Source organism: Hypanus sabinus, chromosome 8 (genome assembly GCF_030144855.1).
Source record: "Hypanus sabinus isolate sHypSab1 chromosome 8, sHypSab1.hap1, whole genome shotgun sequence".
Lineage (NCBI taxonomy): Eukaryota > Metazoa > Chordata > Chondrichthyes > Myliobatiformes > Dasyatidae > Hypanus > Hypanus sabinus.
This window is the reverse complement of record NC_082713.1, coordinates 155,198,156-155,224,864: the sequence shown is the minus strand read 5'-3', so window position 1 is coordinate 155,224,864 and position 26,709 is coordinate 155,198,156. Positions and strand designations below refer to the sequence as shown.

The 26,709-nt window shown below is 39.2% G+C and overlaps 1 protein-coding gene across 2 annotated transcripts in view; it reads right to left on the bottom strand.

Annotated features, from left to right (window-relative positions):
• cftr (CF transmembrane conductance regulator) overlaps positions 1–26,709 on the bottom strand; it is a 154,109-nt gene that overhangs the window by 48,736 nt on the left and 78,664 nt on the right. For both annotated transcript variants that reach the window (XM_059978285.1, XM_059978286.1), the window contains one exon: positions 21,395–21,586. In XM_059978285.1, the coding sequence (XP_059834268.1) occupies positions 21,395–21,586 (192 nt within the window). The remainder of the gene's footprint in view (positions 1–21,394; positions 21,587–26,709) is intronic.

The following is a 26,709-nucleotide window of genomic DNA, read 5'->3' as shown; positions in this document are numbered from 1 at the left end:
AAGCAAAAGATAATATTCAACATTTAGTTGAACTCAAGCATATATCTGTCTCACCCAAAAAACCAAACATTGCAATTAAAGGGTTAGGTTCTAAGTGGTGATTCAGAATACAGGATCAAGTTATAAAAACATCTTTCCAAAACTTCTCTAAGCTAGGACAGGTCCAGTACATATGAATAAGAGAGGCCTCGCCACTTTTGCATTTATCACAAAGAGGACTAATATTAGGGTAAAATCAAGATAACTTAGATTTGGACATATGGGCTCTATGAAAAATTTTAAACTGTAAAAGGCAGTGGCGAACACAAAGAGAGCTTGAATTAACCAATTTGAGAATCGAGTCCAAAATCTCATCAGATAAAGGAATATTTAAGTCATGCTCCCAAGCCATTCTAATTTTATCCACAGGGGCACGCCGTAAGGATACTAATTTATCATGGATAAATGATATTAAGCCTTTACCCAGTGGATTAATAGAAAGAAAGAAATCCATAGCATTTTTCTCGGGCATTTCAGGGAAGTTGGGAATTAAAGGATTGATAAAGTGTCTGATTTGGAGATATCTAAAGAAATGGGCATTAGGCAGATTGAACTTAGCAGAGAGCTGTTGAAAGGATGCTAAGTGATTATCGATAAAAAGATCTTCAAAATGTCTAATGCCCTTCCTATACCAATCATAGAATGTTGAATCATACATAGTAGGTAAAAAAAGATGATTATGTAAGATAGGACTAGAAAGGGAAAAACCATAAAAACCATAAAATTTCCTAAACTGGGCCCATGTTCGCAAAGTATGTCTAACAAGAGGATTAACAATTAGTCCAGACAAACTACTAGGGAGTGCAGAACCAAGAAGTGCAAAAATAGATAGATCCTTAGTGGAATTCAGCTCCATTGCTACCCAATTAGGGCACTCAGATTGGCTATGAAAAAAAAGACCAAAAGATAGTGCAACAAATGTTAGCTGCCCAGTGGTATAAACAAAAATTAAGTAAGGCCATGCCACCCTCTTTTTTTAGATTTTTGAAGATAAACTTTATTAATTCTAGAACGCTTATTCTTCCACAGATAGGACAAAATAATAGAGTCTAAGGAATCAAGAAAGGTTTTAGAAATAAAAATTGGGATAGATTGAAATAAATATAAAAATTTAGGGAGAACGTACATTTTAACAACATTAATACGACCTACCAAGGACATAGATAGAGGTGACCATTGTGACAGACTGTTTTGTAGTGTATAAAAGATTGGCAAATTTTTCACGAAAAAGATCTTTAAACTTCCTTGTAACTGTAATACCAAGGTAAGTAAATTGATTGTGAACTACTTTAAAGGGGAGGTCACAAAATGCTTCTTTATTAATTGGGAAAAGTTCACTCTGATGTAAATTAAGTTTATAGCCAGAAAACTGGCTAAATTGATCAAGAAGTGAAAACATTGGAGGTGAGGATGTGGACGGATTTGAAAGAAAAATTAATAGATCATCAGCATAAAGAGAAACTTTATGCTCAACACCCCTCCCTCCAAATCCCGGTCAATTCAGGACGGCTTCGGAATGCTATCGCAAGAGGTTCCCAGCCAAATCAAAAAGAAAGGGACTTAAAGGGCATCCTTGACAGGTGCCACGTTTGAGGTTAAATAACTGGGATTGCTAAGAATTAGTCAAAACAGAGGCGGTAGGACATAGATACAGCAATTTGATCCAAGAGATAAAACTTTGACCAAAGTCAAATTTTTCTAAAACCGCAAAGAGGTAGTTCCACTCTATACGATCAAATGCTTTCTCCACATCGAGAGAAATAACGCATTCAGGAATCTCAGTTGAAGGTGAATATAAAATATTAAATAAACGCCGCATGTTAAAAAAAGGAAGACGGTTTTTAATAAAACCAGTTTGATCATCAGAAATAATATTCTAATCTATGAGCCAAGACTTTGGCCAAGATTTTAACATCAACATTAAGCAAAGAGAATGCCTGTACGAGGAACACTCTGTTGGGTCTTTACCCTTTTTTAATAAAAGAATAATACATGCCTCATTAAATGAGGGTGGCAATTTACCATAGTTAAATGAGTCAGATAGTACTGAGAGTAACTGAGAAGAAAGGAGTGAAGAGAATGATTTATAAAATTCTATGGGGTATCTCCAGGAGATTTGCCTGAAGACAGTGCAGAAATTGCAAAAGATATTCCTTCTGAAGATATAGGCTCATTCAAGTTTTGCTTTAAAATCAGATGAAAGCGAAGGAATATTCAGAGTATTTAAGATCAACAGAAATATTCTCATTCAGAGATTCAGAGGAATAAATCCAAGAGTAAAAATTTTTAAATAAATCATTAATTTCTGAGTGAACTGATGTAATATCCCCATTCTCCTTCCGGATCTTTGTGATATGTTGTTTAGCTTTAGACCGCCTCAACTGATTAACTAGATATTTACCAGATTTGTCACCATGAATATAAAGGCAACTCTTACTTTCAAGAAGTTGACGTTCAACAGGTTGAGTAGAAAGAAGGTCAAATTTAGTTTGAAGTTCTACACGCTTCTTATATAATTCAGGGTTATTAGTTTGAGCATACAATTGATCTAATTCTTTAATCTGATTAATTAGGTCTAATCGATCTATACAGGACTTTCTATTAAGATTTGCTGTATATGAGATTATTTGACCCCTCAAATGTGCTTTCATGGTATCCCAGACCATCTGGGATGACATTTCAGATGATGTATTAGTATTTAAATAAAAAGTTATCTGATCCTTAATAAATTTTAGTAAATCATCGTCCGTTAATAAAGTCGGGTTAAAACGCCAATGTTTATTCTTCTGAGGGAAACCAGGAAAATTTAGAGACAAAGTAATTGGAGCATGGTCAGAAATCAGTATACTCTGATAGTCACAAGAATGGACAAATGAAATAAGTTGACTATCAATTAAAAAATAGTCAATTCCAGTAAAGGTATGGTGAACATGTGAAAAAAAGGAATAATCTCTCTCGGTAGGATGAAGGAAATGCCATATATCAGAGATACCATAATTAGAAAGAAAAAGAGTGAATAGCTAAAGCAGATTTAGTAGGTGATCTAGTAACAAGGGACAATCAATCCAAATTGGGATCTAACCAGCAATTAAAGTCACCACCCAGTATAAGAGAACATGAGTTTAAATCTGGTAGTGAGGAGAAAAATCATTCAAAAAAATTAACATCGTCAAAATTGGGAGCATACAGGTTTGCTAGTACAACCTTAGTATTATATAATTTACCAGAAACGATAATAAAATGGCCGTTTGTGCCAGATATCTTATTATAGAGTTCAAAAGGAATATTTGAATTAATAAGGATGGAAACCACTAGCTTTGGCCGGGAAGGATGAATGAAAGTGCTGACCCACCCACTTTGACAAAAGCCGAGAATTATCAAAACTACGAATATGAGTTTCTTGAAGGAAAGCAATGTCAGCTTTGAGTTGCTTAATATGGGAGAAGACCTTCCTTCTTTTAACAGGATGATTCAATCCCTTTACATTCCAGTTCACAAATTTAAGTGTATTAACCATTATCAATTGTTAGTACATAAAATGTAGTAGGCATATATAAAATCAAACATTGCAGTAACAGTCTGGGAGCAAAAATATAAACATAAGTCAGTAAAATCAGGGCAGAAACATGTCCTGAATAACAAGGGAAAACAGAAAAAACAGTAAATAGTGTTGGAACTAGAGAACCCACCCCACCCTCGCAATCCAAAACTAGATGGCTACCCAAAAAAGCAGCTAGCTCTACAAAAAAAAAATGTTACCCCAAAAATAACTTTCAGTTCCGTTTCATTGACATAGGTTCCGTATAGATAATATAGCAAGTAGTAGCTAATTTATGCACTGGAGAGCAAAATTACAAATAGGAACAACTTCGTCAGAAAAGGTATAAAACTTAATACAAAAGAAATAAAAAAAACCAACCTACCCGCGAGAAACTATGAAAAATTGAAAGAAAAAAATAAAAGGGGGGGGAAGGGGGAAATTATAAATTTAAAGAGAATGCATATCAGCCGTTTAAAAAAAAGCAAATCTTATACCATAAATCAACAGGGAGGCCTTCAATAAGAAACTCCAAGCCTCCAAAACAAATTAAGACCAACTGTAGTTCTCTATAGTTAAAGTTATTCAGAAGTAGAATAAATTACACAAGTAAAATCTAAAAGTCCACAGGGAAACATTAAATTTAAATAATCTATTTAGGAAAATCACACTAAGTCCAGGGAGAGACTAACTAGAACCCTTAGAATCTCAATAGTTAATGTCCTTATTATTCAAGTAGAGTCTGAGTTCGCAAAAAAAAAACTTTAATTCAAGAAATACTTATCAGCCATTTTAGAAAATCAAACTGGGTCCGAAGAAGCCAAGATGGCTGGAAGATTTCCAACAAACAACTCAGCCTCCTTCACTGATTTAAACCACTTATCTTCTCCAGTAGTAAGCGTAATTCGAAGATCGGCTCAGTTACGAAGAGAAGGTTTAAATCCACGATCAAAAAGCACTTTCATTATGCCTTTGAACTCAGCACCATCTTCAGAACCTGGGGGGCATAATCTTCCATGAAACGAATAGTTGTATTTTGAAAAGTCAAAGTACCTCTACGGCGTGCCTCCATAATCAAATGGTTTTTCAGCTGATATCGATGAAAACATAAAGTAATTGGCAGTGGTCTAGAACCCAAAATGGCACAAGGAACATAAATCCTGTGAGCCCTTTCTAGCTCAGGTGGAGTCAGAAGAAATTCTTTCCCAAAAATCTCACCGAGAAAAGAAGAGAAAAGTTCAACTGAAGAGCCCTTTTCGGTGGTCTCCGGCAAACCGAGAATTCGCAGATTGCAACGTCTGCTCCGATTTTCGAGATCCACCATTTTGGAAGTAAGTTTACTGTTTTTTTTCCGTTAGGTTGGAGCAGAGAGTTTCTAGATGTTGAACACGGCGTCCTAAATCTTAAGAGGTTAGGTCGATGTGAGATAGATGTTCAGTATGGTCATCCACTCTGGCATTAATCTGATCCAATTTTGACTCCAGCTGACTGATAGAAGCTCTAAATTTGGTCTTGATATCCGTTAGAGTATCTTGTCGATGCTGTTCCAGGATAGAGAGAATCTCAGCCGACAGATCCGTGGAAGTTTCTTTTTTCCCGAGTTTAGTACTTTTTGTAGTCATTATAAGATAGATGTATTCGCAGGCAGATAAAAGAAAGCAAAAAAATAACGAGCTAAGGTTTAAAAAGGGAGACACATAGTGCGAAAATAGGAAGTATAATGGAGCAAAAGTTTGAAGTGACTAAACAATCGCCATCTTACCGGAAGTCCCATAAATTTCATTTCATTTAATTTATTTCTTTCCATAGTTGCTGCCAGAACTGCTGAGTTTCTGCAGCATTTTGTGGGTGAAATGCTTTTGATAATCATTGTTTTGCCATGGTAAAAGTTGTTGTTTTCTATTGTGCTCCAGTCAATTTGTCAATGCTGCTTTTAGCTGACTGAACTATCAGTAATGAAGATCCCAGTTCAATTTTGTAACATTCAAACTGAATCATTTGGCTCAAATGTGATGAGAGGTGCAATGTAAAAAAAAGGACAGTAGAATGTAACTTATTTGTTTACTTATTGAGATACAACACAGAGTAAGTCCTTCCAGCCCTTCAAGCCAAGCCACAGAGCAATCCCCTAATTTAATCAGAATCAGAATCAGAATCAGGTTTATTATCACTGTCAAGTGATGCAAAATTTGTTAACTTAGCAGCAACAGTTCAATGCAATACATAATCTAGCAGATTAAAAAATATATAAATTTAAAAAGTAAACAAGTAAATCAATTACATATATTGAATAGATTAAAAATATGCAAAAACAGAAATACTGTATTTTTTTTAAAAAGGGAGGTAGTGTCCAAAGATGCAACATCCATTTAGGAATCGGATGGCAGAGGGGAAGAAGCTGTTCCCTTGTAATAACTTTCCCGCTACTGATGTCAGGCTCACTGGCCTATAATTTCCTGGTTTATTTTTAGAGCCTCTCTTAGACAGCGGAACAACATTAGCTATCCTCCAATCTTCTGGCACCTCACCTGCCAGTAAAGATGCTTTAAATATCCCTGAAATTTCTGCACTTGCCTCCCACAAGGTCCGAGGGAACACCTTGTCAGGCCCTGTTGATTTATCCACTCTAATTCAAGTCAGCAAACACCTGTTCTTTTGTAATCTGTATAGGGTCCACGACCTCACTACTGCTTTGCCTGACTTTTATAGACTGTGTCCATCTCCCAAGTAAACACAGATGCAAAAAAATCTGTTTAAGATCTCTTTTAGCTCCACGCATGGATTAACATTCTGATTTTCCAGAGGACCAATTGTGTCCTTTGCAATCTCTTTGCTCTTAATAAATCTGTAGAATTCCTTAGGATTCTCCTTCACCTTGTCTGCTAGGGCAGCCTCATGTCTTCTTTTGCAAATAATACTTTGCTTTATAGGCCAGTATTTCTGTTTACATGAACAGATTGCTCTCCAAATTGCTTTATTGACCCGCCTTGATCTAGTTGCACAATAGATTAGATTTAGAAACTTGTTTTTATTCTGTATTAGAAATTTATTGATTTAAATCTTAGCCCTTATAACCTGACCATAGAAAGCTCTGAAGGATACCATTTCATTTAAAGATATTAGCTGTCCCTTCTTCAGTTATAAATTAATTTTAACCATTAATTTTTGTATACCCAAAGTTAGCAGATGTACCGTGAGCTTCAGAGTGAAAACCTAAGGGCCTATCTTGGGCATCAAATAATTTTCACATTTCTTGGCTACTGCTCTTGGGATTTTCTAAGTGCCTCATTGTTTGACACTGTCAATAATTAAACAATCAAACATAAAAGTGAATTGTATGTCAGGAATACTTAAAAAAGGTTGAACAAATTTGACCTTGGTCAAAGTTTCATCTCTTGGATCAAATTGCTGTATCTGTGTCCTACTGCTTCTGTTTTAACTAATTTTCAGAAATCCCAGGTATTTAATCTCAAACGTGGCACCCATCAGGGATGCCCCTTAAGTCCCTTTCTCTTTGATTTGGCTATAGAACCTTTGGCGATAGCATTTCGAAATTGTCCTGAATTGACTGGGATTTGGAGAGGGGGTGTTGAGCATAAAGTTTCTCTTTATGCTGATGACTTATTACTTTTTCTCTCAAATCTGTCTACATCCTTACCTCCAATGTTTTCACTTCTTGACCAGTTTAGCCAGATCGCTGGCTATAATCTTAATTTACATAAGAGTGAACTTTTCCCAATTAGTAAAGAAGCACAAGAATTAGCATTTCGTGATCTCCCTTTTAAAGTAGTTCATAATCAATTTACTTATCTTGGAATTACAGTCACAAGGAAGTTTAAAGATCTCTTTCGGGAAAACTTTGCCAATCTTTCATATACTATAAAACAGAGTCTGTTACAATGGTCACCTCTATCTATGTCTTTGGTAGGTCGTATTAATGTTGTTAAGATGTATGTTCTCCCCAAATTTTTATACTTATTTCAATCTATCCCAATTTTTATTCCTAAATCTTTTTTTGACTCCTTAGACTCTATTATTTTGTCATATCTGTGGAAGAATAAGCACTCTAGAATTAGTAAAATCCATCTCCAAAAACCTAAAAAAGAGGGTGGCATGGCTTTACCTAACTTTCATTTATATTTTTGGGCAGCTAATATACGTTGTGCTACCTTTTGGTCTTTTTTCCATGGCCAACACGAGTGCCCTAAGTGGGTGGCAATGGAGTTGAGCTCCACTAAAGAACTATCTTTCTCTGCACTTCCTGGCTCTGCACTCCCTAGTAGTCTGTCCAGATTAATAGCTAATCTTCTTGTTAGACACACTTTGCGTATATGGGCTCAGCTTAGGAAATGCTATGGTTTCCATGGTTTTTCCGTTTCCAGCCCTGTCATACATAATCACTTATTTCTACCTATTACGTATGATTCAGCATTCCATGTTTGGTATAGGAAGGGCATTAGGCATTTTGAAGATCTTTTCATTGATAATCACTTCGTTTCTTTTCAGCAGCTCTCTGTTAAGTTCAATCTGCCCAATGCTCATTTTTTTAGATATCTCCAAATTAGACAATTTATTGCTCCTTTAATTCCTAACTTTCCTGAAATGCCTGCGAAAAATGCTATGGACTTATTTCTTTCCATTAATCCACTAGGTAAAGGTTTAATATCAATTATTCGAGATAAGTTAGCAGCCTTACGATGGGCCCCTGTGGATAAAATTAAAATGGCATGGGAGCAGGATTTAAATATCTCCTTATCTGATGAGAGTTGGGACTTGATTCTCAAATCGGTTAACTCAACCTCTCTTTGTGCTCGCCATTGCCTTTTACAGTTTAAGATTGTTCATAGAGCCCATATGTCTAAATCTAAACTATCTCGATTCTACCCTAACATTAGTCCGCTTTGTGATAAATGCAAGAGGGGTGAGGCCTCTCTCATTCATATGTACTGGTTTTGTCCTAGCTTGGAGAAATTTTGGAAAGATGTCTTCACTACATTATCGTATATTCTGAATCAGCACCAAGAACCAAACCCCTTAATTGATTTGTTCGGTTTCTGGGGCGAGACAGATTTACGTCTGAGTCTGACCAAATGCCGAATATTATCCTTTGCCTCTCTCCTGGCTAGACGCTTGATCCTCCTCAGATGGAGAGATGTTGCCCCGGCCACTCATGCTCAATGGCTTAATGACATTATGGCCTGCTTGGACCTCGAAAAAATCCATTATTCAGTTTTTAATTCGGATTTAAAGTTCCATAAAGTCTGGGGACCTTTTATCGTGTACTTTCGTAACCTTCCTCTTGACTAGGGTTTTTTTTTTCTTTTTTTCGGTCCCTTGCTTTCAGCTCCTTTTTTTTTCTGGTAGTAGGCATTATTATCCTCTGTTGCTAAGTGTATTCACAGTCTGGGAGTTTGATTGTCCTGATTTATATTCTCTATATTGTGTTGTGGTTGGTCTGGAGTTTTTTTATTGTGTTGTGGGGTTAGGGGAGGATACTAAGTTTACTTGTCTTCAATTTAGGTGCTTTTTTAAAAAATTCTCTTTCTTTGTATCATATTGTCATTGTATGCTTAATTTTGCACTGTATTAATGTTCCTCATTCTGATTTGGGGTTTTTTTAATTTGTAAAATGTATAAAAAAACTGAAAAAAAAGGATGAACAACATATGAAGCCGATGATTAACTTATGAATGAATTAGTCAAGATTTGCGACAACAATAATTTTAGGAAGGATGGGTTGGAAGTTTTTGGACCTGACTGAATGGAGATTAGAAAGCAGATTTAGCCTCTCATTTTGGTGTAAGCCACGTGTATCCGGGTAAGGGTGGAGTAATGTAATGTCTGGTACCTACACACACCAAATCTTCATGCTTGATTCTGCCTCATGTGAAGTGACTCCAATTCAAAACTGGATCAGGATATCAAATGTAATCCAAAGTTCCCAAGGACTTTAAGGCTTTACAATTTAGCTAGCAGAACTGATCACTTGAAAACAGCAGCTACATGTAGCTCTCAGTCTTATCGTAAGGAACGTAATTTTTTGAGAAATCATAGTGATGGACCAAATCTTCAGCACAAGGCAAGAGGGCTGAAGCAATATTTTGTAGTGTACTATTGCCTTTAACACAATGATTCCCCTTAGCACTAAATATTGACTGATAGCTTACCCTCGTGCATAGATTTGTTGCTCTCTCTGCAAAGTTAATATACAAGTTAACTTCGCCTCTGAATGCGAGCCTTTATTTATTTGAAATGTAGTTGCACAGACACAACATGTTTAGTTTTACACAGAATATTCTTTTAATTTTGATCACTTGAGATATTAACTCAGTTTCTCTCTCCATGGATACTGCCTGACTTGTTGCCCAATTGCAGCAGTTCTTTTTCTTATTTCAGAAATCCAGCATCTTCTGGATGTTAGGATAAGCACACATGTCTAATAATGTTTTTACAACAAGCACTGAAGTAGAAGCAGTATTTGTGAGAAATTAACAAACTGTTAGTAGAAACTGCCCAATGGGTCACATTGGTTGACAGGTAAGAAGAAAGGCTTTATTCAACACGTGGTGGCAATTCGACTCACTCTAATGCAGTCAATTAAGCTCCCAATATTAGAATAGTGTTGTCAAGCAGAAGTTAAATTTTATTTATTTTGAGATATAGTGCGGAACAGACCCTTCTGGCCCAACAAGCCACACTGCCTAGCATCCCATTTCACACTAACCTAATCACAGGACAATTTACAATGACCAATTAACCTACTAACCAGTATGTTGTTGGACTGTGGGAGGAAACCCGAGCACCTGGAGGAAACCCAAGCGGTTCATGGGGAGAATATACACACTCCCTACAGAGAGCACCGGAATTGAACTCTAAACTCCGGAATGCACCGGGCTGTAATAGCATAAATTTTGAACCTCTTGAGACTGACAGCCAAATCAGTTGAGGAAATTTGTCTTTTCAAATGTTGTAAGGTTATCAGAACATTTCTATTATGCTGCGTGTAACAACCAGTATAAGGTCAAGTCTTTCTAGTTCTATCATGAACAGGTACAAACAAAAACAAATGGTGTTAAATTGTGTACTTGGCTTAGCTACATCATGTTGCAAAATGCTAACAAGCAGAGTTTGTAACCATAATCTTAAAGAACCGGAGTGAGTGAATACAACTGAAATAAATTTATTATACAAGTAAATCTTTTAGGTTGAAATGACCTCAGGCAGAGTACTCAATGATATGTGTACTTGTTTCCCTTTATCAGAAGAGGTTTCATTTATCACCAGCAGCTGATAGATTCATTCTTATTTTGTTAATATACGCTATAGGTATTAATTATATATGTTCAATTTAGCATTCTGCAGAGAGATAAAACAATCAGTCAATGGATTTTTTAATATTTTTCTGGGAGGTACAACATTTCAGAAACTGCCTTATAACTTAGCAGTGCATGGTCTTAATGCAGGTAAATGAATTAGTGTAGATGGACAAAGTTCATCTTGTCAACTCAATGACTCTATAACCAGTACTAATTAGGTGACTGAAAAGACCACAGGCAAGCCAGGTCCTGGTTATAAAAACACAAGCAGGAGAAGACCTGCCGATGCTGGAAACCCGAGCAACGCACTCAAACTGCTGGAGGAACTCAGCAGGCCAGGCAGCATCTATGGAAACAAACGAGGAAGAGAGAGAGAGAGAGAGAGAGAGAGAGAGAGAGAGAAGATGTTACTTTGAAGTTGCTGAGAAGTTGGAGGAGAGATAGACAGGACAAAGGGAATGCCTCTGCTAGGTTCAAATTCAGATTCAAATCCATTTTATTTATCACACACATCAAAACATGCAGTGAAATGTGTCATTTGCTTTAACAAACAACAGAACCTAAGGATGTGCTGGTGGTAGCCCACAAGTGCTGCCACACATTCCACACTAACATAGCATGCCGATAGTGCTTGGCAGATCAACACAGGACACAACAAGCAACAGGACAACAGCAAGAGAAGCCCCATTCTTCCCTCCCAACCACCCAAGCTCATTCACAAACCTCCAACCCCAGGACAGCCCATCTCTGGCCACCAGCCTCCAGTCAGGTGATTCATAGACAATACTTTGAGTTGGGTCCAGGGTTACCTTGGAAACAAGCTATAGTAATCATTCAGCGAATGGGGTTAATGAGGAGAAAAAATGAAACAAAAGGACTGTAAGAGAAGGAGAGAACAGGCAAAGAAAGGTGAAAATGTCCCAGATGCAGTGCTTGGAGATCCTGGCCAACAGAGCAAAACAGAGAGAAGAAAATGGGGCCAATATCAAAGAGGGATGACCTACAGCAGAAATGGTCAGTTCTGTTGGAAGCAGAGAAAGCAAGATACCTAAAACTGATGAATTCCATACTGAGTCCAGAATGTTGGAATATGTTGAGAGGAAAAATAAGGAGCTGTATGCCAAGTTTATGTTGGAATCTGTTATATCAGTTCAGAAGGTCACAAATAAATAAGACAGAATTGGAGGAAGACAGGAAATTATACTGGCAGGCAACATGAAGATCTGAATTACCCTTGCAGTCTGAATGCATGTGCTCTCCAAAGTATCTTGACCTTTCTCTCTTTTCATTTTATTCAGCCCCCTTATGTCTTCCTAGGTACCAATCTCTGCCATGTTTTCACAATCCCTTCTGATCTTCCCTTCTCTAATCCCACAGAGGCCTTGACCTCCCCATGTCCCCCTCTTAATAAATTCTGAGAGCAATATAACACAGACTCTGTCTCCATGTTTATTTCTTTGACAAGGAGCCTACACATCACATTGTGGACCCTTTTATTCCAGAATTCCCAACCACATGGACCCTCCCTCTGGATTTTTTTTTATCTTTGTGCGATCTGTTTGTTGACACCTGTCAATGCAATTTTGATTTTTCCAGTCTTCCTATTCTCTCTAACTTATCTCCTTCTAAATCTAAGCATTTAATTTGCAGAGAACCAACCCTGACGTCATCATCAAACCTGCTCACAGGATGATACTATTAAAGCATAGCAAATATCTCTCAGAGGCCAAACATCAGCTGTCAAGACAGATCCATATAGCTTCCTCTAGGCCATGATGAACCTTCACCACCATGGTCTCCCAAGCCATCATGGCCTTTGGATGTCTGGCCCCACCAAACTAACACTTTCTTACCCTGATTATATCCTTTTTTTGTTTCACTGATGTCATGGCCAAGAAAGCTCACCAATGCCTCTACTTCCTCAAGTTGCCAAAGAAATTTGTCATGTCCTCATCGACCCTTCACCAATTTTTATCAATGCACCATAGGAAGTATCTTATCTGGATGCTTAACAGCTTGTGTGGCAATTGCCCTGCATGTGACCTCAGGAAACTACAGAGAGCTGTGGACAAGGTTCAACACATCACAGAAACGAACCTCCCTCCTGTGGAATCTGTCTACATTTCTTGCATCCTCAGTAAAGCAGCCGGCATAATCAAAGGCACCACTATATCCAATCCTCCATTACCTTTCTCCTCATGTAACTGAAGATCCTCATCCCTGATCATTTCCTTAGTGCCACAGACTTGTCATTCTTCCCAAAAGGAGATGTCCAGAATTGGAACAATACTCCAGATAAAGCTGGAGGTAAAAGCATAGTTATTTGCTTTTATACTTCGACCCTGTATCTATTAACCCAAGGCTTCCATAGGCTTATTATTAAAAAAACAACTGACTTATTAACTTGGCTTTGTTTTTTCTCCTCTCCTATCAGATTCCTTCTTCTCCAGCCTTTGACCTTTCCCACCACCTGGTTTCACCTATCACCTTCCAACAAGCCTCCTTTCACTCATCTCACCTTTTTATTCTAGCATCTTCCCCTTCCTTCTCAGTCCTGAAGAAGGGTCTCGGCCCGAAACGTCAATTATCTATTCATTTCTATAGATGCTTCCTGACCTGCTGAGTTCCTCCAGCATTTTGTGTGTGTTGTATATGAACTTCACTTGCCACCTTCAAACCATTGAGTTTATAAATTCCAGGATTCATTGGTCCTCTTTTGATGCTTTCTCTATACCGCTTCCTTTAAATCACCTATACACATTCTTCTAGCCAAATGCATTCACTTAATATTTCTCAGTGTTAACTTTCATCTGCTGTGCTTCTGTCCATTTTATAAGTCTACATTCTTCTAACATCCACTGCTATACGCCTCATTTTACCATGGTTCTGACTCCTGAATCATAGGCAAGCTTAATAATGTATGAGGGCTGATTGCTAAGTTCGTGGCTGAAGGTAGGAGTCAATTTTAGGCAACCGAATACATTTATTTTTCAACATAGTCCCCTCCTACATTTACACACTTAGTCCAGCAGTCGTGGAGCATATGGATCATGGGCCTTCAGAGAGTGTCCACAGCAGGGGTGATTGATAAGTTTGTGGCCTAAGGTAGAAGGAGATGAGTTATACAGCTCTCATTACATGCACATGCTGTTCAACTCTGAGTGATTATGCAGAAAGGTTGAAGTTAATAACTCATCTCCTTCTACCTTAGGCCACAAACTTATCAATCACCCCTGCTGTGGACACTTTCCGGAGGTCCAAGATCTGTATGCTCCACGACTGCTGGACAAAGTGTGTAAATGTAGGAGGGGACTATGTTGAAAAATAAATGTGCTAGGTTTCCTAATTTTGACTCCTTCCACCTTAGTCCACAAATTTATCAATTACCCCTCATATGTCTTAACAAAAGAAGCTGTGGACCTAATAATACCTTCTCTGAAACAGCGCAGTAAACTTGTTTCTATTCTGAAGAACTAGTGGTTGCCTCGACCCTTGATTTTCTGCCCTCGGGCCAATTTTGTTTCCATGCAACCATTCCTCCTATAATCTCCCCAGATTTACTTCTGCTGATGAGTACTCTATGCAATCCTTTATCAAGAGTCTTTTGAACGGGTGTGTTTTTCAACTGCTCCAATCTTTGCAAACATTTCCATTACTGCATCAATGCACTCAATCAAGTTTAGGAGAATTAATTTACCTTACAATAGTTCTGCGCTAACTTTTTTTGATTAACTTATTATTTTAATGGATGTCCAAAATTTTGGCCGGAACACTATCCTCAAAATTTCCCCAGAAATATTGTTATGTAGACTTGTCCTATTTTGATTAAGTTCCATGATACCATGACATCCAATGAGATTCCAAGTAAGTGTGTTCATAAATCTCCATTGTGCAAACACAGTATCAAAATGTATTCAACTGTCATCTAATTGAGAACTCAAGCAATCCTCAGATGATAACAGGGCTCTGTTACTGAGAACTGTTTGTGAGTCAGAAATAAACTAAAACAGTGTGTAGGAGAGGATCACAGAAACAGCAGTGATGGGCAGTCAGCAGGCACAGCAAGAGCAGCTGCCCGCCAGCCAGCCTCACTAACGGTGAGTGAATGCATGAATCTGCTCAGCGTTTCTCAGCTTGATCAAGCCCCTGACTGTATGAGTCTCAGAGTCATGCGAGTCGTTAGTTGTTTCTCACAGAACCACAGGCAACAATCAGCAAAATCCACTCCGATATGTTACGTGATTTTGACGTTGCACTGGGATCATAAGCACTGCTGGCACATTTCCTGGAGGTTCCTTCAACCTCAGACTACACCACTCCAGTCCTCCCAACATTGATTCCCAATGAGAGAAACAGCCACATTTTTTCAATACTCAATTAGATAGATCTTTGCTGTCAGTCAAACAGCATTTCTTGACATTTCCAAAGTTGATACTATTAAAGATGTCACAGAAATTGGTAAATGAACACAGTTTTAATGTCCCTTTAAATGTAGCAATTGTCAGGAGGTTAATCTTTCAAATAATCTTTAGTTCAAGGTTGCTTCGAGACAATCTGATTGCTTTATGGCTCTTCAGTCTTGCCTCCATCTGCAAACATTGAAATCTGACTTGAATACACATGGGGGGGGGGGGTGTGAGTGAGAGAAATGGGCTTGTTTTGGCTACTGCTGCTTTATTGCTGCTTGTTGTGTCCTGTGTTTTTCTGCTGAGCATCGTGGGCATGTTATTTTAGCACCAGAATGTGTGACAACACTTGTAGGCTGATCCCAACACATCGTCAGGTGCATTGGTTGTTAAAGGGAACAATGCATTTCACTGTATGTTTCAATGTAAGTACAATAAATAAACCTGAATCCTGAATTAATGGAACAGCATACCTGCCACGCCCCAAATGGCTGGTTTATTAAATAATCCCCATGTTGCACCCCTCATTTGAAAGGGGCTTCTATCCATTTTAAGAACAGCATGAAAAGAAATCTGGTGATTCCATCTATTCAGCATTTTACATTCTGCAGGATAATTGACCTTGGACAATAGTATCAGTTAAGTGTGACTATTTTTATTGTGCTTGCAATCATGATATGCTTACTATTCCCAGCCTGACGCAAGGCAGCATTGCTTAAGCAGATGGAAATTTACAGTTTTATTGAGTGTTTGCTTTTGCAGGGGTAATATAAGCAAACGGCACTTGTCTTTTAAGTTATTACCAAACCAGATACTAACCTTTATTCAACACTGTGGAATAGAGTGACCAGAAAGCAAAAAGAAGTAACCTTTTTTTCCCTGTTGGTATGGGAGTTTGGGAATTTGGAGAGAAGAGGGAGGTGACATGGGGTGGGGAGTGGGGGAGGGCGATCTGAGGTGTGGGATTGTAGGGTGGTTTGAGATCTGAGACTCAAGGCAACAAAGTGGGGAAGATTCAGTAGCCGCGTCTCATTTAGGAAATCACTGCAATTTAAATATTACCACTTTAATTGTCTTAAATTTATGTAAGAACTGAAAAGAGGATCACAGCACTTGCCAGTAAGATTTTAAGTATACAGACTAGTGTTCTGACATTCTCACTTTGCATTCAATATCTCAGTTCTTTCTTGCGAGGGTGAGGCAAAGGTGACAGAAGGGTGAAGTATGAGACAATGTGAAGGAAGTGAAGACTAAAACCTTCTTTGCAGGATGTTGTCTTGAAAAATGGTGCCCTGACAGTATCTTGATCAGTCAAATTCTCTATCACTGGGACAATCCCAACATTATTGTGACATCTGTGTGCAGTACGATTTCTGATCTGTAAGAAATCTCATTTCATGCTTACGTAACAAGATATGAATAAGACCCTGCAAATGGTTACATTTCCTTGTAGGGCATCAGCCCAAATCTCTTTTATCCTTAAGAATTATTCTTATTTTAATTATATATTTATATAATGAAGATTTCAACCCCTTAGCTTCAACTATATCTTACTCATTAATGCCTGCCACTTAATCAGTATCAGTTGCAAGGTCGTGATCTTGGCTTACCTTGAATAATCACCGTCAGACAGCAATCAGAGTTGCTAAGTGCCATTAGACATCTTCAAACACTATTCCAGCATGGGTTTAGTGGTCGCTGATGTCCCCAACACACCGGAGCAACTTGGGGTGTGGCTGCTGCTGAACTTTGCTCCTGTAATGTCTGTAAATCTGACTTTTCATCTCTTTACCATCTTATTGTCTAAATGTTCCTAGGGATGGGTAATGTTAAGACTATAAAACATAGGAGCAGAGTTAGGCCATTTGGCCCTTCGAATCTGCTCTGTCATTTCATCATGGCTGATCCTTTTCTCCCCCCTCAGCCCCACTCTCCGGCTTTCTCCCCGTAACATTTGATCAAGAAACTACCAATCTCCACCTTAAATACACCCAATGATCTGGCCACCACAGCTGCCTGTGGTAACAAATTCCACAAATTCACTACCCTCTGGCTAAAGAAATTTCTCCGTATATCTGTTTTAAATGGACATCCCTCTTTCCCAAGGCTGTGACCTCTTGTCCTAGACTCCCCCACTGTGGGAAACATCATTTTCACATCTACTCTGTTAGGCCTTTCAACATTCAAAAGGTTTCAATGAGGTCCCCCTCCATCCTTCTAAATTCCAGCAATCAAACATTCCTCAAATAATGACCCTTTCATTTCCGGAATCAATCTGGTGAACCTCCTCTGAACCCTCTCCAATGCCAGCACATCTTCTCTTGGATAAGGGGCCCAAAACTGTTTACAATACTCAAGGTGAGGCCTCACCAGTGCCTGATAATGACTCAGCATCACATCCCTGCTCTTGTGTTAGTGACCTCTTGAAATGAATGTTAACATTGCATTTACCTTCCTCACCACCAACTTGACCTGCAAGCTAACCTTTAGGGTGTGACTCCCAAGTCCTTTTGCATCTCAGATTTTTGGATTTTCTCCCTGTTTAGAAAATAGTCCACACATCTATTTCTACTACCGAAGTGCATGAATGTGCATTTTTCAACATCCTATTTCATTTGCCACTCTCTGGCCTATTCTCCCAATCAGCCTAAATCCTTCTGCAGCCTACCTGTTTCCTCCACACCACCTGCCCCTCCACAATCTTTGTATCATCTGTAAACTTGGCAACAAATCCATTTATTCCATCATCTAAATCATCAATATACAGCGTACAAAGAAGCAGTCCCAACACCAATCCCTGCGGAACACCACTAGTCACAGGCAGTCAACCAAAAAAGGATCCTTTTACTCTCATTCACTGCCTCCTACCAATCAGCTAATGTTCTAACCATGCCAATAACTTTCCTGTAAAACCATGGGCTCTAAATTTGTTTAGCAGCTTCATGTGTGGCATTTTGTCAAAGGCCTTCTGAAAATCCAAATATACAACATCCATTGCATCATTGCATCCTCTTTGTGTATCCTACTTGTAATATCCTCAAGGAATTCCAACAGGTTTGGCAGGCACGATTTTACCTTAAGGAAACCATGCAGATTTTGTCCTATCTTGTCTGGTGTCACCAAGTACTCCATAACCTCATCCTTAACAATTGACTCCAACATCTTCCAAACCACTGAGGTCAGGCAAAGTGGTCTATTCATTCCTTTCTGCTGCCTTCCTCCTTTCTTAAGGAGTGGAGTGGCATTTTCAATTTCCCAGTCCTCCAGAAGCATGCCAGAGTCCAATGATTCTTCAAAAATCATTACTAATGCCTCCACAATCTCTACAGCTACCTCTTTCAGAACCCTAGAGTGCAGTACATCTGTTCTAGGTGACTTAGGTCTTTTAGCTTTTTGAGCACCTTCTCCCTTGTAATAATAACTGCACCTACTTCTCTTCCCTTACATCCTTCAAAACCTAGCACACTGCAATGTCTTCCACAGTGAAGACTGATGACAAATTTAGTTCTTCTGCCGTCTCTTTGTCTCCCATTATTATTTCTCTGGCCTAATTTTCTTGTGGTCCAATATCCACTCTTATCTTTCTTTTATTTTTTATATACTTGAAAAAGTTTTTACTATCCGCCTTGATATTGTTTGCTAGCTTGCTTTTTTATTTCAGCATTTGCCTCCTATTGATTCTTTTAATTGATTTCTGTACGTTTTTGAAAGCTTCCCAATCCCTACCTTCCTGCTAATTTTTGCTTTATTATATGCCCTCTCTTTTGAATTTATATTAGCTTTGCCTTCTCTTATCAGCCATGGTTGTAAGATTTTTCCATTTGAGTATTTCTTTGTTTTGGAATACATCTATCCTGCACCTTCCTCATTTTTTTTTACTAGAAACTCAACCCATTGTCATCCCTGCCAGAAGCTCTTTCCAATTTACTTTGACCAAGTCCACTCTCATACCACTATAATTTCCTTTACTCCATTGAAATACTGCTACGTCAAACTTTACTTTCGTCCTATCACATTTCAAGTTGAACTCAATCATATTGTGATCATTGTCTCCTGAGGGTTCCTTTACCTTAAACTCCCTGATCACTTCTGGTTCATCACTTAACACCCAAACCAGTATAGCTGTTCCCCTAGTAGGCTCAACTACAAATGGCTCTAAAAGGCCATTTTGTAGGCATTCAACAAATTCACTCTCTTCAGATACATTACCAACCTGATTTTCCTAATCTACCTGCATGTTAAAATCTCCCATGAGATTCATAACATTGCCCTTTTGACATGCCTTTTTTATTTCCCATTGTAATCTGTAGTCCACATCTCAGCTACTGTTTGGAGGCTTGTGTATAACTACCATCAGGGTATTTTTACTCTTGCAGTTTCTTAACTCACTCCACAAGGATTCAACAACTTATTACCCTATGTCACGTCTTTCTAATGATTTGATGTCATTCTTTACCATCAGAGCCATGCAACCCTCTCTGTCCACCTTTCTATCCTTTCAATACGTGTAACCTTGGACATTCAGCTCCCAACTACAACCATCGTTCAGCCATGATTCAGTGATGGCCACAACATCATATCCAACAATCTATAAAGTGCAAACAGATCGTTCACCTTATTTCTTATACACCTTGCATTGAGATATAACACTTTGAGTATTATATCAGCTCTCCTTTTTGATTCTGCATGCCTCATGCACTGATACTCACCCTGCTGGCTGCAATTTTGTCCTCTCAACTGCCTGCCTTTCCTGATGGTCTCACTGCACACTATCTTTGCCTTTTTATGATCCATCCTGTCCTGAGTTTCCACACTCTGGTTCCCAACCCCTTGCCATATTATTTTAAACCCTCATTTTAAACCTATCAGGCTATCTCATGATATATTATCACCAAAGCTTATTGGCTTTCCCTTGACGGTGAAGGGGGTTCTGCGCAAACAAAGCTGTCCAAAGATTCAAAGTACATTTATTGTCAATGTATGTAGTACACAACCACGAGATTCATCTTTCTGCAGAAAACGTCAAACACCCAAACAAAAGATCAAATCTCGCAAACAGCAATAAATGAGCCAATGACACACAGAATATTAACCATCAAACTGCACAGTCCTGGAATGTTCAGTTTAGTTCAGTTCAATTAGTTTAGAACTGTGTCATTCATTGACTGCAGGCCACAGAGCTAGTTGATAAAAATTGCACAAAATAGCGGGAGGAAAAAAATGGAGTCACCAGAAGCACATATTACATGAACTGCAAAGTCCTCTGAAAACACGTGCAATCCACAAGCCACAAGCGTGTCCTTTCTTAGTTATCGTTTTTTTGATCTATCAGCATTCAAAACTTCACATTATGGCGACCTCATATGACACTGCTCCATAGATCTGAGTGCAAAAAACATTGAAAGTTGGTTTCCTCTCTTTTCTAAGTATTTGATTTTGCTCATTCTTTTATCAGTTAAAGTTGCCCAGGGCATGGATACTACCATCCATATTTAGAGAGAATTGGAACAGGATAACATGTTAAGTTGCAAGCTAATTTATTATAAAGCCTGTGGAAAAAAAATCAATTGATATGCTTGAAATTGATAAAAACTGAGAGGCTTGGTGCAGTAATAACCAACTGAGGAATACAAAAGTAGTTCTGGAGTGACAGATAATTGTCATTTAAAATAATCAAAGTGACCCCTTCTAATCCTTGTGCTGCAATTCAATATAGAACTTTCATAAAATGCTGGTGGAACACAGCAGGCCAGGCAGCATTTATAGGGAGAAGCACTGTCGACATTTCGGGCCGAGACCCTTGGTCAGGACTGGGTCTTGGCCCGAAACGTTGACAGTGCTTCTCCCTATAGATGCTGCTTGGCCTGGGGTGTTCCACCAGCATTTTGTGTGTTGCTTGAATTTCCAGCATCTGCAGATTTCCTCGTGTAGAACTTTCATTCTGTTTCTGGTCAAATTCTGAATGAGCATGATCTGACAATTGTTGCCTGATGACATTCATAAAACTGATTTATTATTTTGACTTTATTATCTTATTGAAGTAAAATCATCAATGCCATCATATATTACTGATTGCTATTAAACAATAAACTTACCTCTTCCAATTGGCATGCACTGACAACACTGGTATATCTGTATTCATCAAATGAAAGTCCAAATATGATGTTTTCCATAATAGTTCCAGGCATTATCCAGGGCACCTGTGGTGAGAAGGAAATCCTCCCACTGTGTTTAATTTTGCCTTCTGACGGCTCCAGTTCTCCCATTATCATCATCAAAAGTGAGCTCTAAATAAGACAAGATGGAGACAGCAATTGACCATAAGCTCTTGCATGAAATCCCATTGTTTGCCATATCCAAGTTCATTCATCACATGTGCCAACAGTATACTGTAGTTCCAAAGTTCCTGTGCCTATCACAATCAAAACATTTACAACAATCAAATCATCATTATAAGTAAATCAACTTTACTAAAGAAACCTATTGTATAACTGTGACACACACACAAAATGCAGGAGGAACTCAGCAGATTGGACAGCGTCTATGGAGACATTTCGAGCCAGGACCATTCATCAAGACAATAACATGTCATTACAGGTTAAGCGTCCCCTTATCCAAAATGCTTGGGGCCCAAAGTGTCCCAGAATTCCGATATTTTCGGATTTTGGAATATTTGGATCTATATTAATGAGATATCTCGGGGATGGGACCGAAATTAAATATGAAATCTATTTGCATTACATCTACAGCTTATACATACCCTGAAGGTAATTTTATATATTTAATAATTTTATGCATGAAACAATAATATGTACATTGAAGCATCAGAAAGGTAAGCTATCACTACCTCGGATGCCCTGGTGGACAGTCAATGGCTGTTCGGTATCACCATCATTCCTGACTCTGAAGTTATGTGTACTAGCAAGGTCTCACACTTGCTAATCACTCATATATACTGATGCAGCTGTTCAGTCTGTTAGATTTTTGCCAGTGATGATCTTGGCAAACTCATCAATGAATTTCTCTGCTGCTTTATGATCAGCAAACATTTTATCACCAAAAATCTTTAAAAAGTTTAATGCTGTGCCTTTTCTTAAATTTCTGCAACCAGCCTGCTGAATATTCACATTCACTTTCAATTTTCCATAAGAACATAAGATATAGGAGCGGAAGTGGGCCATTCGGCCCATCAAGTCTGCTCTGCCATTCAATCAACGGCTGATCCAATTCTTCCAGTCATCCCCACTCCCCTGTCTTCTCCCCGTACCCTTTGAAGCCTGAGATAGATCTTTGCTTGCTTCATGAACAGCATACTGTTAAGTGGAACATGTCCACTCTGGCATTGACAAAACCGTTCTTTCAATAGACGATCAAGATCTTTTTTCACTTCATGCATTGATTTTCTATTTTTCATATCATATGTAAGATCACTTCTCAGAACTGTCTGAGGTATGCAGAGAACTGAGTATCACCTGGGAACTTCCCAGCACCCTGTGGAATTTTCCATTTGTGACGTCATGTCAGCACTCAAAACGTTTCTGGATGCTGGAGGTTTTCAGATTTTGGAATTTCCAATACAGCCAAATGAAACAGTGTTCCTCCGGGGCCAAGATTGCAAAACATAGTACCAACAATCATACACAGCACAACATATATAACACTTATAAAATATCGGTAAACATACAATGACACAAAAGACTATAATATATAGCCAAAGCCCTTGAATCCATGAATGTGTCGGCAAGCCCAAGCCCACAACAGATTGCAACCAAACACAATTCAACTTATCTTCCACCGAGCATGCATTGGAGAGCAGCACAAAGGACGCTGCACCACACCGACTCCGCCACTTCTCTCCTGGGTGGCTGCAAACAGGTAATGCCATGCATGAGACCTAATCCTCACTGCAGCTGAGACCCCACAGCTCCCCTTGCTGTCAGTCTTGCCAATAAACCAGTGAACTAAATTTGCAGCATTTTACATTACCAATGTCCAACATGGTCTTGCGAATACAAGAGAAGCGGCTAAGGCAATCACTCGCTGTTAGAAGGCACACACCACCTTCACACACCGACTCTGACGTCTCCCTGTAGCTGGTAGCAAGATGGTGCACACCAAATCCAGCTCCTTCGCCAATGCGCAACTCACTGATAGGGTAGATCTTTAGTACTTGAAGTTCTTAATGTTCAGCAGGATCTTGTGATCGTAAAAAAGACTTTTAAAATGACCTTTGGTTGGCCCAGTAGAGATTGCTGTGTTCAAGTACACCGCCATCTTATAGAAGGCAGGAGAATCAGCTTGAGAAGGAAAATAAATTAGGGGGATCAAATGGTGGAATAGACTTGATGAGCCGAATGGCTTAATTCTGCTCCTATATCCTTTGGCACAAAATTCAAAAGTAAATTCATTATCAAAGGACATATATGTCACCATATACAACTCTGAGATTCATTTTCTTGTGGTCATACTTAATAAATCCATAGAGTAATAACCACAACAGAATCAATGAAAGACCACACCAACTTGGGTCTTCAACAAGTGTACAAAAGACAACTAATTGGGCAAATACAAATAGAAAGAGAGAAATAATAATAATAATAATAATAATAATAATAATAATAATAATAATAATAATAATAAATAAAAACTGCCAAGAACATGAGATGAAGTCCTTGAAAGTGACTCCACAGTTTGTGGGAACATTTCAATGATGGAGCAAAGTTCTTGAAGCTGGTGGTGTGAGTCCTGAGGCTCCTGTACCTTCTTACTGATGGCAGCAGTGAGAAGAGAGCATGCCCTGGGTGGTGCAGGTCCTTGATGATAGGTGCTGCTTTCCTGCTACAGCGTTCCATGGATGTAGAGATGCTCAATGGTGGGGAGGACTTTGCCTGTGATGGACTGGGCTGTATCCACTACTATGTGTCTCCCTCCCCTCACCAAACCGTACCTGCTTTGTTGCAGAATTATCAAAGTTACTTTCTTTTGGCCTTAATTCTTGGTGTAGCTGTCAGTTCCATAACAGAGTGATTCAAGGTTGAACTTGCATTGGTTAAACACACTTTGAATTGCAAGTTCTCAATCTAATCAATTTCCTTATTCACATAGTTTATTGAATGGCTTCATTTTTCAGAAGACAGAATAACAAAAAAAATCTGTTTTAAATATATTTTAAAAACATGCTGCAGTTATTTGAGTGCTGATGAGGGGTATCAGCCCAAAACCTTCCCTCCATAATTGCTGCCTGATCTCAAGTCAAGTCAAGTCAAGTCAAGTCAAGACACTTTTTATTGTCATTTCGACCATAACTGCTGGTACAGTACACAGTAAAAACAGGACAACATTTTTCAGGACCATGGTGTTACATGAAACAGTACAAAAACTACACTGAACTACGTGAAAATACAGAAAAAACACAGGAAAAAAAAAGACACTAGAGTACAGACCTAATCAGGACCGCACAAAATGCATAAAACAGTACAGGCATTACAATAAATAATAGACAAGACAATAGGCACAGTAGAGGGCAGTAAGTTGGTGTCAGTCCAGACTCTGGGTATTGAGAAGTCTGATAGCTTGGGGGAAGAAATTGTTACATAGTCTGGTCGTGAGAGCCTGAATGCTTTGGTGCCTTTTCCCAGATGGCAGGAGGGCGAAGAGTTTGTATGAGGGGTGCATGGGTCCTTCATAATGCTGTTAGCTTTGTGGATGCAGCGTGTAGTGTAAATGTCCGTAAAGGAGTGAAGAGAGACCCCAATGATCTTCCCAGCTGACCTCACTATCCGCTGCAGGGTCTTGCGATCCGAGATGGTGCAATTTCCGAACCAGGCAGTGATGCAGCTGCTCAGGATGCTCTCAATACAACCCCTGTAGAATGTGATGAGGATGGGGGGTGGGAGATGGACTTTCCTCAGCCTTCACAGAAAGTAGAGACGCTGCTGGGCTTTCTTTGCTATGGAGCTGGTGATGAGGGACCAGGTGAGATTCTCCGTCAGGTGATCACCAAAAAATTTGATGCTCTTAGCGATCTCTACCAAAGAGCCGTCGATGTTCAGCAGAGAGTGGTTGCTCTGTGCCCTCCTGAAGTCAACAACCATCTCTTTTGTTCTGTTCACATTCAGAGCCAGGTTGTTGGCTCTGCACCAGTCTGTAAGCTACTGCACCTCCTCTCTGTATGCTGACTCATCGTTCCTGCTGATGAGACCCACCACGGTCGTGTCATCGGCGAACTTGATGATGTGGTTCGAGCTGTGTGTTGCAGCACAGTCATAGGTCAGCAGAGTGAACAGCAGTGGACTGAGCACACAGCCCTGGGGAGCCCCCGTGCTCAGTGTGATGGTGTTGGAGATGCTGCTCCAGATGCAGACTGACTGAGGTCTCCCAGTCAGGAAGTCTAGGATCCAGTTGCAGAGGGAGGTGTTCAGACCCAGTAGGCTCAGCTTTCCAATCAGTTTCTGAGGGATGATTGTGTTGAATGCTGAACTGAAGTCTATGAACAGCATTCGAATGTATGTGTCTTTTTGTCCAGGTGGGTAGGGCCAGTTGGAGGGTATTGGCAATGGCGTCATCTGTTGAGCGGTTGGGATGGTACGCAAACTACAGGGGGTCCAGTGAGGGGGGCAGCAGGGTCTTGATATGCCTCATGACGAGCCTCTCGAAACATTTCATGATGATGGATGTGAGTGCAACGGGACGGTAGTCATTGAGGCAGGACACTGAAGACTTCTTCTGAGATCTGTTGAGTTCCTCCAGCATTTGTGTGTGTTGCAGCTATTTTAATATTTACTTGCTTTATTGCTGTAGGGCTGGCATCCTGAGGGTCAAAATTATTTGTTGGTTGTTAATGCTATCAGTGAGTCCCAAACAGAATCAGAATCAAGTCTATTATCACCGGCATGTGACGTGAGATTTGTTAACTTAGTAGCAGCAGTTCAATACAATACATTATATAGAAGAAAAAAATAAAATAACAATAGTAATAATAATAAATAAATAAATCTCATACAGTGTACATATATTGAAAAGATTAAAAATTGTGCAAAAACAGAAATACTATGTATTTCAAAAAAAGTGAGGTAGTGTCCAAGGGTTCAATGTCCATTTAGGAATTGGATGGCAGAGGGGAAGAAGCAGTTCCTGAATCGCTGCGTGTGTGCCTTCAGGCTTCTGTATCTCCTACCTGATGATAACATGAGAAAAGGGAATGCCCTGGGTGCTGGAGATCATTAATAATGGATGCTGCCTTTCTGAGACACCACTCCTTGAAGACGTCCTGGGTACTTTGTAGGCTAGTGCCCAGGATGGAACTGATTAGATTTACAACCCTCTGCAGCTTCTTTCGATCCTGTGCAGTAGCCCCCCCCCCTTCCCGCACCCCCCATACCAAACAGTAATGCAGCCTGTCAGAATGCTC